Source organism: Lampris incognitus, chromosome 16, assembly GCF_029633865.1.
Source record: "Lampris incognitus isolate fLamInc1 chromosome 16, fLamInc1.hap2, whole genome shotgun sequence".
Classification (NCBI taxonomy): Eukaryota; Metazoa; Chordata; class Actinopteri; order Lampriformes; family Lampridae; genus Lampris; species Lampris incognitus.
Genome location: NC_079226.1, coordinates 1,714,104 through 1,728,788, shown reverse-complemented (window position 1 = coordinate 1,728,788; position 14,685 = coordinate 1,714,104). Strand labels below are relative to the sequence as shown.

Here is a 14,685-nt window from a genome sequence, read left to right as displayed (position 1 = left end):
AGAGTTTAGTTTGCTAAAATTTAGTCAGCTAGAGTTTAGCCTGCTAGAGTTTAGTCTGCTAGAGTTTCACCTGCTAGAGTTTAGCCTGCTAGAGTTTAGTCTGCTAGAGTTTAGCCTGCTAGAGTTTAGCCTGCTAGAGTTTAGTCTGCTAGAGTTTCACCTGCTAGAGTTTCACCTGCTAGAGTTTAGTCTGCTAGAGTTTAGCCTGCTAGAGTTTAGTCTGCTAGCGTTTCGTCTGCTAGAGTTTAGCCTACAAGAGTTTAGTCTGCTAGAGTTTAGTCTGCTAGAGTTTAGCCTGCTAGAGTTTAGTCTGCTAGAGTTTAGCCTACAAGAGTTTAGTCTGCTAGAGTTTAGTCTGCTAGAGTTTAGCCTACAAGAGTTTAGTCTGCTAGAGTTTAGTCTGCTAGAGATTAGCCTGCTAGAGTTTAGTCTGCTAGAGTTTAGCCTACAAGAGTTTAGTCTGCTAGAGTTTAGCCTACTAGAGTTTAGTCTGCTAGAGTTTAGCCGGCTAGAGTTTAGTCTCCTAGAGTTTAGCCTGCTAAAATTTAGTCTGCTAGAGTTTCACCTGCTAGAGTTTAGTCTGCTAGAGTTTAGCCTGCTAGTTTAGTCTCCTAGAGTTAAGTCTCCTAGAGTTTAGTTTTGTAAAATTTAGTCTGCTAGAGTTTAGCCTGCTAGAGTTTAGCCTACTAGAGTTTAGTCTGCTAGAGTTTAATCTGCTAGAGTTTCACCTGCTAGATTTTAGTCTGCTAGAGTTTAGCCTGCTAGAGTTTAGCCTACAAGAGTTTAGTCTGCTAGAGTTTAGTCTGCTAGAGTTTAGCATACAAGAGTTTAGTCTGCTAGAGTTTAATCTGCTAGAGTTTCACCTGCTAGATTTTAGTCTGCTAGAGTTTAGCCTGCTAGAGTTTAGCCTACAAGAGTTTAGTCTGCTAGAGTTTCACCTGCTAGAGTTTAGCCTGCTAGATTTGAGCCTACTAGAGTTTAGTCTGCTAGAGTATAGCCTACAAGAGTTTAGTCTGCTAGAGTTTAGTCTGCTAGAGTTTAGCCTGCTAGAGTTTAGTCTGCTAGAGTTTAGTCTGCTAGAGTTTAGCCTGCTAGAGTTTAGTCTACTAGAGTTTAGTCTACTAGAGTTTAGCCTACAAGAGTTTAGTCTACAAGAGTTTAGTCTGCTAGAGTTTCGCCTACAAGAGTTTAGTCTGCTAGAGTTTAGCCTGCTAGAGTTTAGCCGGCTAGAGTTTAGTCTCCTAGAGTTTAACCTGCTAAAATTTAGTCTGCTAGAGTTTAGCCTGCTAGTTTAGTCTCCTAGAGTTAACTTTCCTAGAGTTTAGTTTCCTAAAATTTAGTCAGCTAGAGTTTAGCCTGCTAGAGTTTAGTCTGCTAGAGTTTCACCTGCTAGAGTTTAGCCTGCTAGAGTTTAGTCTGCTAGAGTTTAGCCTGCTAGAGTTTAGCCTGCTAGAGTTTAGTCTGCTAGAGTTTCACCTGCTAGAGTTTCACCTGCTAGAGTTTAGTCTGCTAGAGTTTAGCCTGCAAGAGTTTAGTCTGCTAGCGTTTCGTCTGCTAGAGTTTAGCCTACAAGAGTTTAGTCTGCTAGAGTTTAGTCTGCTAGAGTTTAGCCTGCTAGAGTTTAGTCTGCTAGAGTTTAGCCTACAAGAGTTTAGTCTGCTAGAGTTTAGTCTGCTAGAGTTTAGCCTACAAGAGTTTAGTCTGCTAGAGTTTAGTCTGCTAGAGATTAGCCTGCTAGAGTTTAGTCTGCTAGAGTTTAGCCTACAAGAGTTTAGTCTGCTAGAGTTTAGCCTGCTAGAAGCAAAACCAGCAAACACACAGCACACAGCTGAGAGAGCACACGTGAGGCTAAAAGACACCACAAGCAAACACAAGGCTCTTCAACAGCGATCAATACATGACAGACAGAGATAGATCAGCAAATAACAGAAGACAAAGTGACCAACAGAGCCCGACACATGTGTAGCAGAAGACAGGCAGGTGCTGGGAGAGAGAGAGAGAGACAGAGACATGGACAGAGAGATATGTAGCAGAAGACAGACAGGTGTTGGGAGAGAGAGAGACAGAGACATGGACAGAGAGATATGTAGCAGAAGACAGACAGGTGCTGGGAGAGACAGAGACAGAGACATGGACAGAGAGATATGTAGCAGAAGACAGACAGGTGCTGGGAGAGAGAGAGACAGAGACATGGACAGAGAGATATGTAGCAGAAGACAGACAGGTGCTGGGAGAGAGAGAGACAGAGACATGGACAGAGAGATATGTAGCAGAAGACAGACAGGTGCTGGGAGAGAGAGAGAGAGAGACAGAGACATAGACAGAAAGATGTGCAACGGAATGGAGGGGTCCACCTTAAGACTTAATTAAGGCTGTAAAGGGAATAGAGGGGTCCACCTTAAGACTTAATTAAGGATAATAAAAGGAATGGAGGGGTCCACCTTAAGACTTAATCAAGGCTAATAAAGGGACTGGAGGGGTCCACCTTAAGACTTAATTAAGGCTAGAAAGGGAATGGAGGGGTCCACCTTAAGACTTAATTAAGGATAATAAAAGGAATGGAGGGGTCCACCTTAAGACTTAATTAAGGCTAACAAAGGGACTGGAGGGGTCCACCTTAAGACTTAATTAAGGCTATAAAGGGAATGGAGGGGTCCACCTTAAGACTTAATTAAGGATAATAAAAGGAACGGAGGGGTCCACCTTAAGACTTAATTAAGGCTAATAAAGGGAATGGAGGGGTCCACCTTGCTTGGCTGACTCGGAGATCTTCTCAAACTTCTGGCAGCAGAGCTGCTGGCTGGTCTCGGCCTGCAGCACGTCCTTGTTCTTGGCCCTAGCTTTGTCCAAAGCCTTGTTGGCATTCTCGTAGTCCACTAGCGCTCGGCCTCGCCGGTACAGCAGGTCCTGAAGACACAACGGACGCATTCATCCAAAACACCTCTAACATCTGTGGTACATGTAGCAAGCCTGAACCGTCATGCACTGTACAAGCATTACCTCAATTAAATCCAAGAGTCACAATAAACACACTAGCACAACTCCCAGCGACACAACAACCATAAACATTACTGAGAACTGACTTGCAGTAATAATAATAATGAATAATAACCTTGGCGGCTTGGGACTCGCGGAGGTAGTACTTAAGTAAGTCTGCCAGCTTCAAGTCCTCATCTGCTGCAACCCGCGCCTCGATTTTCTGCACAAGAGCAGATTGAAAGACTGACAGATGCTGAAGACACACACCAGCATTACAACTCACATGTGGATACATGTGGAGACTGGAGGGCTTTAAATCCAGGCGGGAAGGATGACTGAACTAAAACTTACCCGCGTTTTCTCAAACAACTCCGACACTTTCAGGAAGAACCTGGAAAACAGTTCAGTCTGGTTACTCACACAACAGCAGCATGGATCAACGACGTCTGAGGATGACGTAGCGCTGACAGTTGCGCACACGCACACACACACACACACACACACACATCACACATTGACACAAACGCATGCATCAGTGTATTTTCAGTTTACATCTGAATTAACACAACTAAGTTACTGCTATAACCTCTAACTTAAGTACTGCCACCATGTCATCTTTTATCATATTGCTCCCCATACACACAGTATTATTAAGATTTTATAAGCTGTCAGTTACTCTGACTAGATTGTTATTGTCAGTTACTTTGACTAGATTGTTGATATGTGGCATCTCATTGCCAGACATCTATGATATTACAAAGACATTTTTTACTTTTAATATTGCATCAGATGTTTCTGACTCATGATCTTTATTTCTCTGATGTTGAGTAATGTTTAAAGGTCACATGAGCAACACATCACGTGGAACTCCATGTAATGTGAGCACATGAGAAGAATCAGCAGAATAAACCGTCTTCATTTCAGGAACACAGTCACCAACAGATGTGGAATATTAACTGACAAAGCTGAGGGCAAACTGCTTCCACACTGCTTTCTAACATCTCAGAAGCCAACATGGATCAAATCAAGTCAACACGCTGTCAATCAGGGGTCAGAATTAGTGTCAAGGGTCAGAGTCAGGGGTCAAAGTCGGTGTCAAGGGTCAGAGTCAGGGGTCAGAGGGGGTGTCAAGGGTCAAAGTCAGGGGTCAGAGTCAGTGTCAATGTCGGTGTCAAGGGTCAGAATCAGGGGTCAGAGGGGGTGTCAAGGGTCAAAGTCAGGGGTCAGAGTCAGTGTCAATGTCGGTGTCAAGGGTCAGAGTCGGTGTCAAGGATCAGAGTCAGGGGTCACAGTCGGTGTCAAAGGTCAGTTGGGGTAAGCAGTCAGAGTCAGGGATCAAGTTTCTTACTTGCAGATGTCTGTGGAGTCCTGCGTTCCTAACGTGTAGAGTGAAGAGGCGATTCTGTTGATGTCATCTGCAGCATCTGGAACACAAAACAACACACACCATTCCTCTGGTTACTGCAACCCTTCTGCAGAGGGACGGTATCCCCAGCTAGCCAGGGTACACACACTGGGAGAGCAGAGGGACGGTATCCTCAGCTAGCCAGAGTATACACACTGGGAGAGAAGAGGGACTGTATCCTCAGCTAGGCAGGGTACACACACTGGGAGAGCAGAGGGACTGTATCCTCAGCTAGCCAGAGTATACACACTGAGAGCAGAGGGACTGTATCCTCAGCTAGGCAGAGTATACACACTGAGAGAGCAGAGGGACGGTATCCTCAGCTAGCCAGGGTACACACACTGGGAGAGCAGAGGGACGGTATCCTCAGCTAGCCAGAGTATACACACTGGGAGAGAAGAGGGACTGTATCCTCAGCTAGGCAGGGTACACACACAGGGAGAGCAGAGGGACGGTATCCTCAGCTAGCCAGAGTATACACACTGAGAGCAGAGGGACTGTATCCTCAGCTAGCCAGAGTACACACTGAGAGAGCAGAGGGACGGTATCCTCAGCTAGCCAGGGTACACACACTGGGAGAGCAGAGGGACTGTATCCTCAGCTAGCCAGAGTATACACACTGGGAGAGCAGAGGGACTGTATCCTCAGCTAGGCAGGGTACACACTGAGAGCAGAGGGACTATATCCTCAGCTAGCCAGAGTACACACACTGAGAGAGCAGAGGGACTGTATCCTCAGCTAGCCAGAGTACACACACTGAGAGAGCAGAGGGACTATATCCTCAGCTAGCCAGAGTACACAAACTGAGAGAGCAGAGGGACTGTATCCCCAGCTAGCCAGAGTATACACACTGGGAGAGCAGAGGGACTATATCCTCAGCTAGGCAGGGTACACACACTGAGAGAGCAGAGGGACTGTATTCTCAGCTAGCCACAGTACACACACTGAGAGAGCAGAGGGACTGTATCCTCAGCTAGGCAGGGTACACACACTGAGAGAGCAGAGGGACTGTATCCTCAGATAGGCAGGGTACACACACTGAGAGAGCAGAGGGACTGTATCCTCAGCTAGCCAGAGTACACACACTGAGAGAGCAGAGGGACTGTATCCTCAGCTAGCCAGAGTACACACACTGAGAGAGCAGAGGGACTATATCCTCAGATAGGCAGGGTACACACTGAGAGCAGAGGGACTATATCCTCAGCTAGCCAGAGTACACACACTGAGAGAGCAGAGGGACTGTATCCTCAGCTAGCCAGAGTACACACACTGAGAGAGCAGAGGGACTATATCCTCAGTTAGCCAGAGTACACATACTGAGAGAGCAGAGGGACTGTATCCTCAGCTAGGCAGGGTACACACACTGAGAGAGCAGAGGGACTATATCCTCAGCTAGCCAGGGTACACACACTGAGAGAGCAGAGGGACTGTATCCTCAGCTAGGCAGGGTACACACACTGAGAGAGCAGAGGGACTGTATCCTCAGCTAGGCAGGGTACACACTGAGAGCAGAGGGACTATATCCTCAGCTAGCCAGAGTACACACACTGAGAGAGCAGAGGGACTGTATCCTCAGCTAGCCAGAGTACACACACTGAGAGAGCAGAGGGACTGTATCCTCAGCTAGGCAGGGTACACACACTGAGAGAGCAGAGGGACTGTATCCTCAGCTAGCCAGAGTACACACACTGGGAGAGCAGAGGGACTGTATCCTCAGCTAGGCAGGGTACACACACTGGGAGAGCAGAGGGACTGTATCCTCAGCTAGCCAGGGTACACACACTGAGAGAGCAGAGGGACTGTATTCTCAGCTAGCCACAGTACACACACTGAGAGAGCAGAGGGACTGTATCCTCAGCTAGGCAGAGTATACACACTGGGAGAGCAGAGGGACTGTATCCTCAGCTAGGGAGAGTACACACTGAGAGCAGAGGGACTATATCCTCAGCTAGCCAAGTACACACTGAGAGAGCAGAGGGACTGTATCCTCAGCTAGGCAGAATATACACACTGGGAGAGCAGAGGGACTGTATCCTCAGCTAGGCAGAGTACACACTGAGAGCAGAGGGACTATATCCTCAGCTAGGCAGGGTACACACACTGAGAGAGCAGAGGGACTGTATCCTCAGCTAGCCACAGTACACACACTGAGAGCATAGGGACTATATCCTCAGCTAGCCACAGTACACACACTGAGAGAGCAGAGGGACTGTATCCTCAGCTAGCCAGGGTACACACACTGAGAGAGCAGAGGGCCTGTATCCTCAGCTAGCCACAGTACACACACTGAGAGAGCAGAGGGACGGTATCCTCAGCTAGCCAGAGTACACACTGAGAGAGCAGAGGGACTGTATCCTCAGCTAGCCAGAGTACACACACTGAGAGAGCAGAGGGCCTGTATCCTCAGCTAGCCAGAGTACACACACTGAGAGAGCAGAGGGACTGTATCCTCAGCTAGCCAGAGTATACACTGAGAGAGCAGAGGGACTGTATCCTCAGCTAGCCAGAGTACACACTGAGAGCAGAGGGACTGTATCCTCAGCTAGCCAGAGTACACACTGAGAGAGCAGAGGGACTGTATCCTCAGCTAGCCAGAGTACACACACTGAGAGAGCAGAGGGCCTGTATCCTCAGCTAGCCAGAGTACACACACTGAGAGAGCAGAGGGACTGTATCCTCAGCTAGCCAGAGTACACACTGAGAGACCAGAGGGACTGTATCCTCAGCTAGCCAGAGTACACACTGAGAGCAGAGGGACTGTATCCTCAGCTAGCCAGAGTACACACTGAGAGAGCAGAGGGACTGTATCCTCAGCTAGCCAGAGTACACACTGAGAGAAGAGGGACTGTATCCTCAGCTAGCCAGAGTACACACTGAGAGAGCAGAGGGACTGTATCCTCAGCTAGCCAGAGTACACACTGAGAGAGCAGAGGGACTGTATCCTCAGCTAGCCACAGTACACACACTGAGAGCAGAGGGACTGTATCCTCAGCTAGGCAGGGTACACACACTGAGAGAGCAGAGGGACTGTATCCTCAGCTAGCCAGAGTACACACACTGAGAGAGCAGAGGGACTGTATCCTCAGCTAGCCAGGGTACACACACTGAGAGAGCAGAGGGACTGTATCCTCAGCTAGCCAGAGTACACACAATGAGAGAGCAGAGGGACTGTATCCTCAGCTAGCCAGAGTACACACACTGAGAGAGCAGAGGGACTGTATTCTCAGCTAGCCACAGTACACACACTGAGAGAGCAGAGGGACTGTATCCTCAGCTAGGCAGAGTATACACACTGGGAGAGCAGAGGGACTGTATCCTCAGCTAGGCAGAGTACACACTGAGAGCAGAGGGACTATATCCTCAGCTAGCCAAGTACACACTGAGAGAGCAGAGGGACTGTATCCTCAGCTAGGCAGAGTACACACTGAGAGAGCAGAGGGACTGTATCCTCAGCTAGGCAGAATATACACACTGGGAGAGCAGAGGGACTGTATCCTCAGCTAGGCAGAGTACACACTGAGAGAGCAGAGGGACTGTATCCTCAGCTAGCCAGAGTACACACACTGAGAGAGCAGAGGGACTGTATCCTCAGCTAGCCAGAGTACACACACTGAGAGAGCAGAGGGACTGTATTCTCAGCTAGCCACAGTACACACACTGAGAGAGCAGAGGGACTGTATCCTCAGCTAGGCAGAGTATACACACTGGGAGAGCAGAGGGACTGTATCCTCAGCTAGGCAGAGTACACACTGAGAGCAGAGGGACTATATCCTCAGCTAGCCAAGTACACACTGAGAGAGCAGAGGGACTGTATCCTCAGCTAGCCAGAGTACACACTGAGAGAGCAGAGGGACTGTATCCTCAGCTAGGCAGAATATACACACTGGGAGAGCAGAGGGACTATATCCTCAGCTAGGCAGGGTACACACACTGAGAGAGCAGAGGGACTGTATCCTCAGCTAGCCACAGTACACACACTGAGAGAGCAGAGGGACTGTATCCTCAGCTAGGCAGGGTACACACTGAGAGCAGAGGGACTATATCCTCAGCTAGCCAGAGTACACACACTGAGAGAGCAGAGGGACTGTATCCTCAGCTAGCCAGAGTACACACACTGAGAGAGCAGAGGGACTATATCCTCAGCTAGCCAGAGTACACATACTGAGAGAGCAGAGGGACTGTATCCTCAGCTAGCCAGGGTACACACACTGAGAGAGCAGAGGGACTGTATCCTCAGCTAGGCAGGGTACACACACTGAGAGAGCAGAGGGACTATATCCTCAGCTAGCCAGGGTACACACACTGAGAGAGCAGAGGGACTATATCCTCAGCTAGCCAGGGTACACACACTGAGAGAGCAGAGGGACTGTATCCTCAGCTAGGCAGGGTACACACACTGAGAGAGCAGAGGGACTGTATCCTCAGCTAGGCAGGGTACACACTGAGAGCAGAGGGACTATATCCTCAGCTAGCCAGAGTACACACACTGAGAGAGCAGAGGGACTGTATCCTCAGCTAGGCAGAGTATACACACTGGGAGAGCAGAGGGACTATATCCTCAGCTAGCCAGAGTACACACACTGAGAGAGCAGAGGGACTGTATCCTCAGCTAGGCAGAGTATACACACTGAGAGAGCAGAGGGACTGTATCCTCAGCTAGGCAGGGTACACACACTGAGAGAGCAGAGGGACTGTATCCTCAGCTAGCCAGAGTACACACACTGGGAGAGCAGAGGGACTGTATCCTCAGCTAGGCAGGGTACACACTGAGAGCAGAGGGACTGTATCCTCAGCTAGCCAGGGTACACACACTGAGAGAGCAGAGGGACTGTATCCTCAGCTAGCCAGGGTACACACACTGAGAGAGCAGAGGGACTGTATCCTCAGCTAGCCAGAGTACACACACTGAGAGAGCAGAGGGACTGTATCCTCAGCTAGCCAGAGTACACACACTGAGAGAGCAGAGGGACTATATCCTCAGCTAGCCAGGGTACACACACTGAGAGAGCAGAGGGACTGTATCCTCAGCTAGGCAGGGTACACACACTGAGAGAGCAGAGGGACTGTATCCTCAGCTAGGCAGGGTACACACACTGAGAGAGCAGAGGGACTATATCCTCAGCTAGCCAGGGTACACACACTGAGAGAGCAGAGGGACTGTATCCTCAGCTAGGCAGGGTACACACACTGAGAGAGCAGAGGGACTGTATCCTCAGCTAGGCAGGGTACACACTGAGAGCAGAGGGACTATATCCTCAGCTAGCCAGAGTACACACACTGAGAGAGCAGAGGGACTGTATCCTCAGCTAGCCAGAGTACACACACTGAGAGAGCAGAGGGACTGTATCCTCAGCTAGCCAGAGTATACACTGAGAGAGCAGAGGGACTGTATCCTCAGCTAGCCAGAGTACACACTGAGAGCAGAGGGACTGTATCCTCAGCTAGCCAGAGTACACACACTGAGAGAGCAGAGGGACTGTATCCTCAGCTAGCCAGAGTACACACACTGAGAGAGCAGAGGGCCTGTATCCTCAGCTAGCCAGAGTACACACACTGAGAGAGCAGAGGGACTGTATCCTCAGCTAGCCAGAGTACACACTGAGAGACCAGAGGGACTGTATCCTCAGCTAGCCAGAGTACACACTGAGAGCAGAGGGACTGTATCCTCAGCTAGCCAGAGTACACACTGAGAGAGCAGAGGGACTGTATCCTCAGCTAGCCAGAGTACACACTGAGAGAAGAGGGACTGTATCCTCAGCTAGCCAGAGTACACACTGAGAGAGCAGAGGGACTGTATCCTCAGCTAGCCAGAGTACACACTGAGAGAGCAGAGGGACTGTATCCTCAGCTAGCCAGAGTACACACTGAGAGCAGAGGGACTATATCCTCAGCTAGCCAGAGTACACACACTGAGAGAGCAGAGGGACTGTATCCTCAGCTAGCCAGAGTACACACACTGAGAGAGCAGAGGGACTATATCCTCAGCTAGCCAGAGTACACACACTGAGAGAGCAGAGGGACTGTATCCTCAGCTAGAAAGGGTACACACACTGAGAGAGCAGAGGGACTGTATCCTCAGCTAGCCAGAGTACACACACTGAGAGAGCAGAGGGACTGTATCCTCAGCTAGCCAGGGTACACACACTGAGAGAGCAGAGGGACTGTATCCTCAGCTAGCCAGAGTACACACACTGAGAGAGCAGAGGGACTGTATCCTCAGCTAGCCAGAGTACACACACTGAGAGAGCAGAGGGACTGTATTCTCAGCTAGCCACAGTACACACACTGAGAGAGCAGAGGGACTGTATCCTCAGCTAGGCAGAGTATACACACTGGGAGAGCAGAGGGACTGTATCCTCAGCTAGGCAGAGTACACACTGAGAGCAGAGGGACTATATCCTCAGCTAGCCAAGTACACACTGAGAGAGCAGAGGGACTGTATCCTCAGCTAGGCAGAGTACACACTGAGAGAGCAGAGGGACTGTATCCTCAGCTAGGCAGAATATACACACTGGGAGAGCAGAGGGACTGTATCCTCAGCTAGGCAGAGTACACACTGAGAGAGCAGAGGGACTGTATCCTCAGCTAGCCAGAGTACACACACTGAGAGAGCAGAGGGACTGTATCCTCAGCTAGCCAGAGTACACACACTGAGAGAGCAGAGGGACTGTATTCTCAGCTAGCCACAGTACACACACTGAGAGAGCAGAGGGACTGTATCCTCAGCTAGGCAGAGTATACACACTGGGAGAGCAGAGGGACTGTATCCTCAGCTAGGCAGAGTACACACTGAGAGCAGAGGGACTATATCCTCAGCTAGCCAAGTACACACTGAGAGAGCAGAGGGACTGTATCCTCAGCTAGGCAGAGTACACACTGAGAGAGCAGAGGGACTGTATCCTCAGCTAGGCAGAATATACACACTGGGAGAGCAGAGGGACTGTATCCTCAGCTAGGCAGAGTACACACTGAGAGAGCAGAGGGACTGTATCCTCAGCTAGCCAGAGTACACACACTGAGAGAGCAGAGGGACTGTATCCTCAGCTAGCCAGGGTACACACACTGAGAGAGCAGAGGGACTGTATCCTCAGCTAGCCAGAGTACACACACTGAGAGAGCAGAGGGACTGTATCCTCAGCTAGCCAGAGTACACACACTGAGAGAGCAGAGGGACTGTATTCTCAGCTAGCCACAGTACACACACTGAGAGAGCAGAGGGACTGTATCCTCAGCTAGGCAGAGTATACACACTGGGAGAGCAGAGGGACTGTATCCTCAGCTAGGCAGAGTACACACTGAGAGCAGAGGGACTATATCCTCAGCTAGCCAAGTACACACTGAGAGAGCAGAGGGACTGTATCCTCAGCTAGGCAGAGTACACACTGAGAGAGCAGAGGGACTGTATCCTCAGCTAGGCAGAATATACACACTGGGAGAGCAGAGGGACTGTATCCTCAGCTAGGCAGAGTACACACTGAGAGAGCAGAGGGACTGTATCCTCAGCTAGCCAGAGTACACACACTGAGAGAGCAGAGGGACTGTATCCTCAGCTAGCCAGAGTACACACACTGAGAGAGCAGAGGGACTGTATTCTCAGCTAGCCACAGTACACACACTGAGAGAGCAGAGGGACTGTATCCTCAGCTAGGCAGAGTATACACACTGGGAGAGCAGAGGGACTGTATCCTCAGCTAGGCAGAGTACACACTGAGAGCAGAGGGACTATATCCTCAGCTAGCCAAGTACACACTGAGAGAGCAGAGGGACTGTATCCTCAGCTAGCCAGAGTACACACTGAGAGAGCAGAGGGACTGTATCCTCAGCTAGGCAGAATATACACACTGGGAGAGCAGAGGGACTATATCCTCAGCTAGGCAGGGTACACACACTGAGAGAGCAGAGGGACTGTATCCTCAGCTAGCCACAGTACACACACTGAGAGCATAGGGACTATATCCTCAGCTAGCCACAGTACACACACTGAGAGAGCAGAGGGACTGTATCCTCAGCTAGCCAGGGTACACACACTGAGAGAGCAGAGGGCCTGTATCCTCAGCTAGCCAGAGTACACACACTGAGAGAGCAGAGGGACTGTATCCTCAGCTAGCCAGAGTACACACTGAGAGAGCAGAGGGACTGTATCCTCAGCTAGCCAGAGTACACATACTGAGAGAGCAGAGGGCCTGTATCCTCAGCTAGCCAGAGTACACACACTGAGAGAGCAGAGGGACTGTATCCTCAGCTAGCCAGAGTATACACTGAGAGAGCAGAGGGACTGTATCCTCAGCTAGCCAGAGTACACACTGAGAGCAGAGGGACTGTATCCTCAGCTAGCCAGAGTACACACTGAGAGAGCAGAGGGACTGTATCCTCAGCTAGCCAGAGTACACACACTGAGAGAGCAGAGGGCCTGTATCCTCAGCTAGCCAGAGTACACACACTGAGAGAGCAGAGGGACTGTATCCTCAGCTAGCCAGAGTATACACTGAGAGAGCAGAGGGACTGTATCCTCAGCTAGCCAGAGTACACACTGAGAGCAGAGGGACTGTATCCTCAGCTAGCCAGAGTACACACTGAGAGACCAGAGGGACTGTATCCTCAGCTAGCCAGAGTACACACTGAGAGCAGAGGGACTATATCCTCAGCTAGCCTGTGTACACACACTGAGAGCGGAGGAGAGTGCACATCTTAACAACTTAGAATCCAACGCATCATTAAGGATTCTTCTGGATCTTGTATTCTAACTGGGAAACCAGAGCTCATGGAGTGATATCTAGGGCCTGTACCAGGAGCTGGCTAACATGTTCTGATAGGTCCCATCTCTTCTTCTGGAGTATGTACAGAGCAAAGTGACTATGATGAGGTAAGAGGATGACAGTGTGTTATGACCCATCACCTGGTGGTTCCTTGTGGAACTGAAGGTGTGATGACCAATGTACTGAACTGATAAGGTCACTGGTGACAGATGACCTGTAGCTCTGTTATGGACAAACTTAGTGGCAGGTGTCCTTCCGTCACATGTCAAATATATCGTCTAAATATAACACCGTATTTAAATAGAACACCATATTTACAATCCATTGTACACATACATGTTTTCCACCGTCACTGTGGAAATGTTATACTTACACTCATACACACATACTTTTATAATTCATTATCCATTATCCAAACCACTTATTCTGCTGAGGGTCGCAGGGATGCTAGAGCCTATCCCAGCAGTCATGGGGATTTATAACTCATTCTTCTTCTTCTTTCGGCTTGTTCCCTGTTTCCCAGGGGTCGCCACAGCGGAATCGACAGTTTCCATCGGTACCCTGTGAGGGCACAACACCGATGGCGGTCTTGTCAATCCGCATAATGATCTGGCAAAGTTTTACGTCGGATGCCCTTCCTGACACAACCACTAACCCTATGGACGGGGGCACAGGTAAAGCGCTGGATGCCATCCCAGTATTCATGGACCTCCGCTTAGTAATGGGCTTAAATTCAGCGGGTTGTCTCGTCTGATCTGAGGTCATAGTCCAATCATGGATGGCGTGCGTGCGAGGCTGACGGGCTGACGCACATCTCATGGCAGCTGCCTTTGCTCTTTACGCGCCTCGGAGACACCGACAGCAGCTCTCTCAGCGCTCACGGAAACCCCGACCCGCACGCGTAAAAGAAGAACAAAGTAACCATCGGGTACCCGGAGGTGCACGGAGGGGACGTCAGGGCGAGCCGCCCCCACCGCGCTTTGTTTCATGGTTCCCAGAGTAGCACCGGAGATGGGGGACCCCACCGCGCAGCCGACGACGCCCAGAGTCATGTCGTTGTTGCCGCCCTTGGGTGACCTCCGCAAGACCGAAGGAAGCGGCCACCCGAATGCCGGCAAAGCCGGCCGGTGGAGGCCCTCTGAAAGCGGGTTAAGTCAGCCCATCGATCAGGGGATTTATAACTCATAACCATTATAATTGTGTTAACCTCTTTCAATGTTGTATTGTGTAAACACAACATCATTGCATGTTGTCCATCTGGGGAGAGAGATCCTCCTCTGTTGCTCTCCCTGAGCTTTCTTCCAAGTTTTCTCCCTGTTAAAGGGTTTTAGGGAGTTGTTCCTCATCCGATGTAAGGGTGTAAGGACAGCATGTTGTGTTGCTGTAAAGCCCCGAGACACGTGTGATACTAGCCTATACAAATAAAACTGACTTGACTTGACTGTGCTTTGTATAAAGAAGCCTGTGTATCATGTGTATCAGTATGTACTGTGGTACTATGTTAGTACTGTTAGAGGTACTGTTGTCTGTGTACCATGTGTATCA

At 49.9% G+C, this 14,685-nt stretch overlaps 1 protein-coding gene across 1 annotated transcript in view; it reads right to left on the bottom strand.

Moving 5' to 3' along the window:
- snx6 (sorting nexin 6) overlaps positions 1-14,685 on the bottom strand; it is a 61,422-nt gene that overhangs the window by 2,497 nt on the left and 44,240 nt on the right. The window contains exons 9-12 of the mRNA XM_056295740.1: positions 4,328-4,403; positions 3,331-3,370; positions 3,113-3,199; positions 2,748-2,907 (exon numbers count right to left, since the gene is read on the bottom strand). Of these exons, the coding sequence (XP_056151715.1) occupies positions 2,748-2,907; positions 3,113-3,199; positions 3,331-3,370; positions 4,328-4,403 (363 nt within the window). The remainder of the gene's footprint in view (positions 1-2,747; positions 2,908-3,112; positions 3,200-3,330; positions 3,371-4,327; positions 4,404-14,685) is intronic.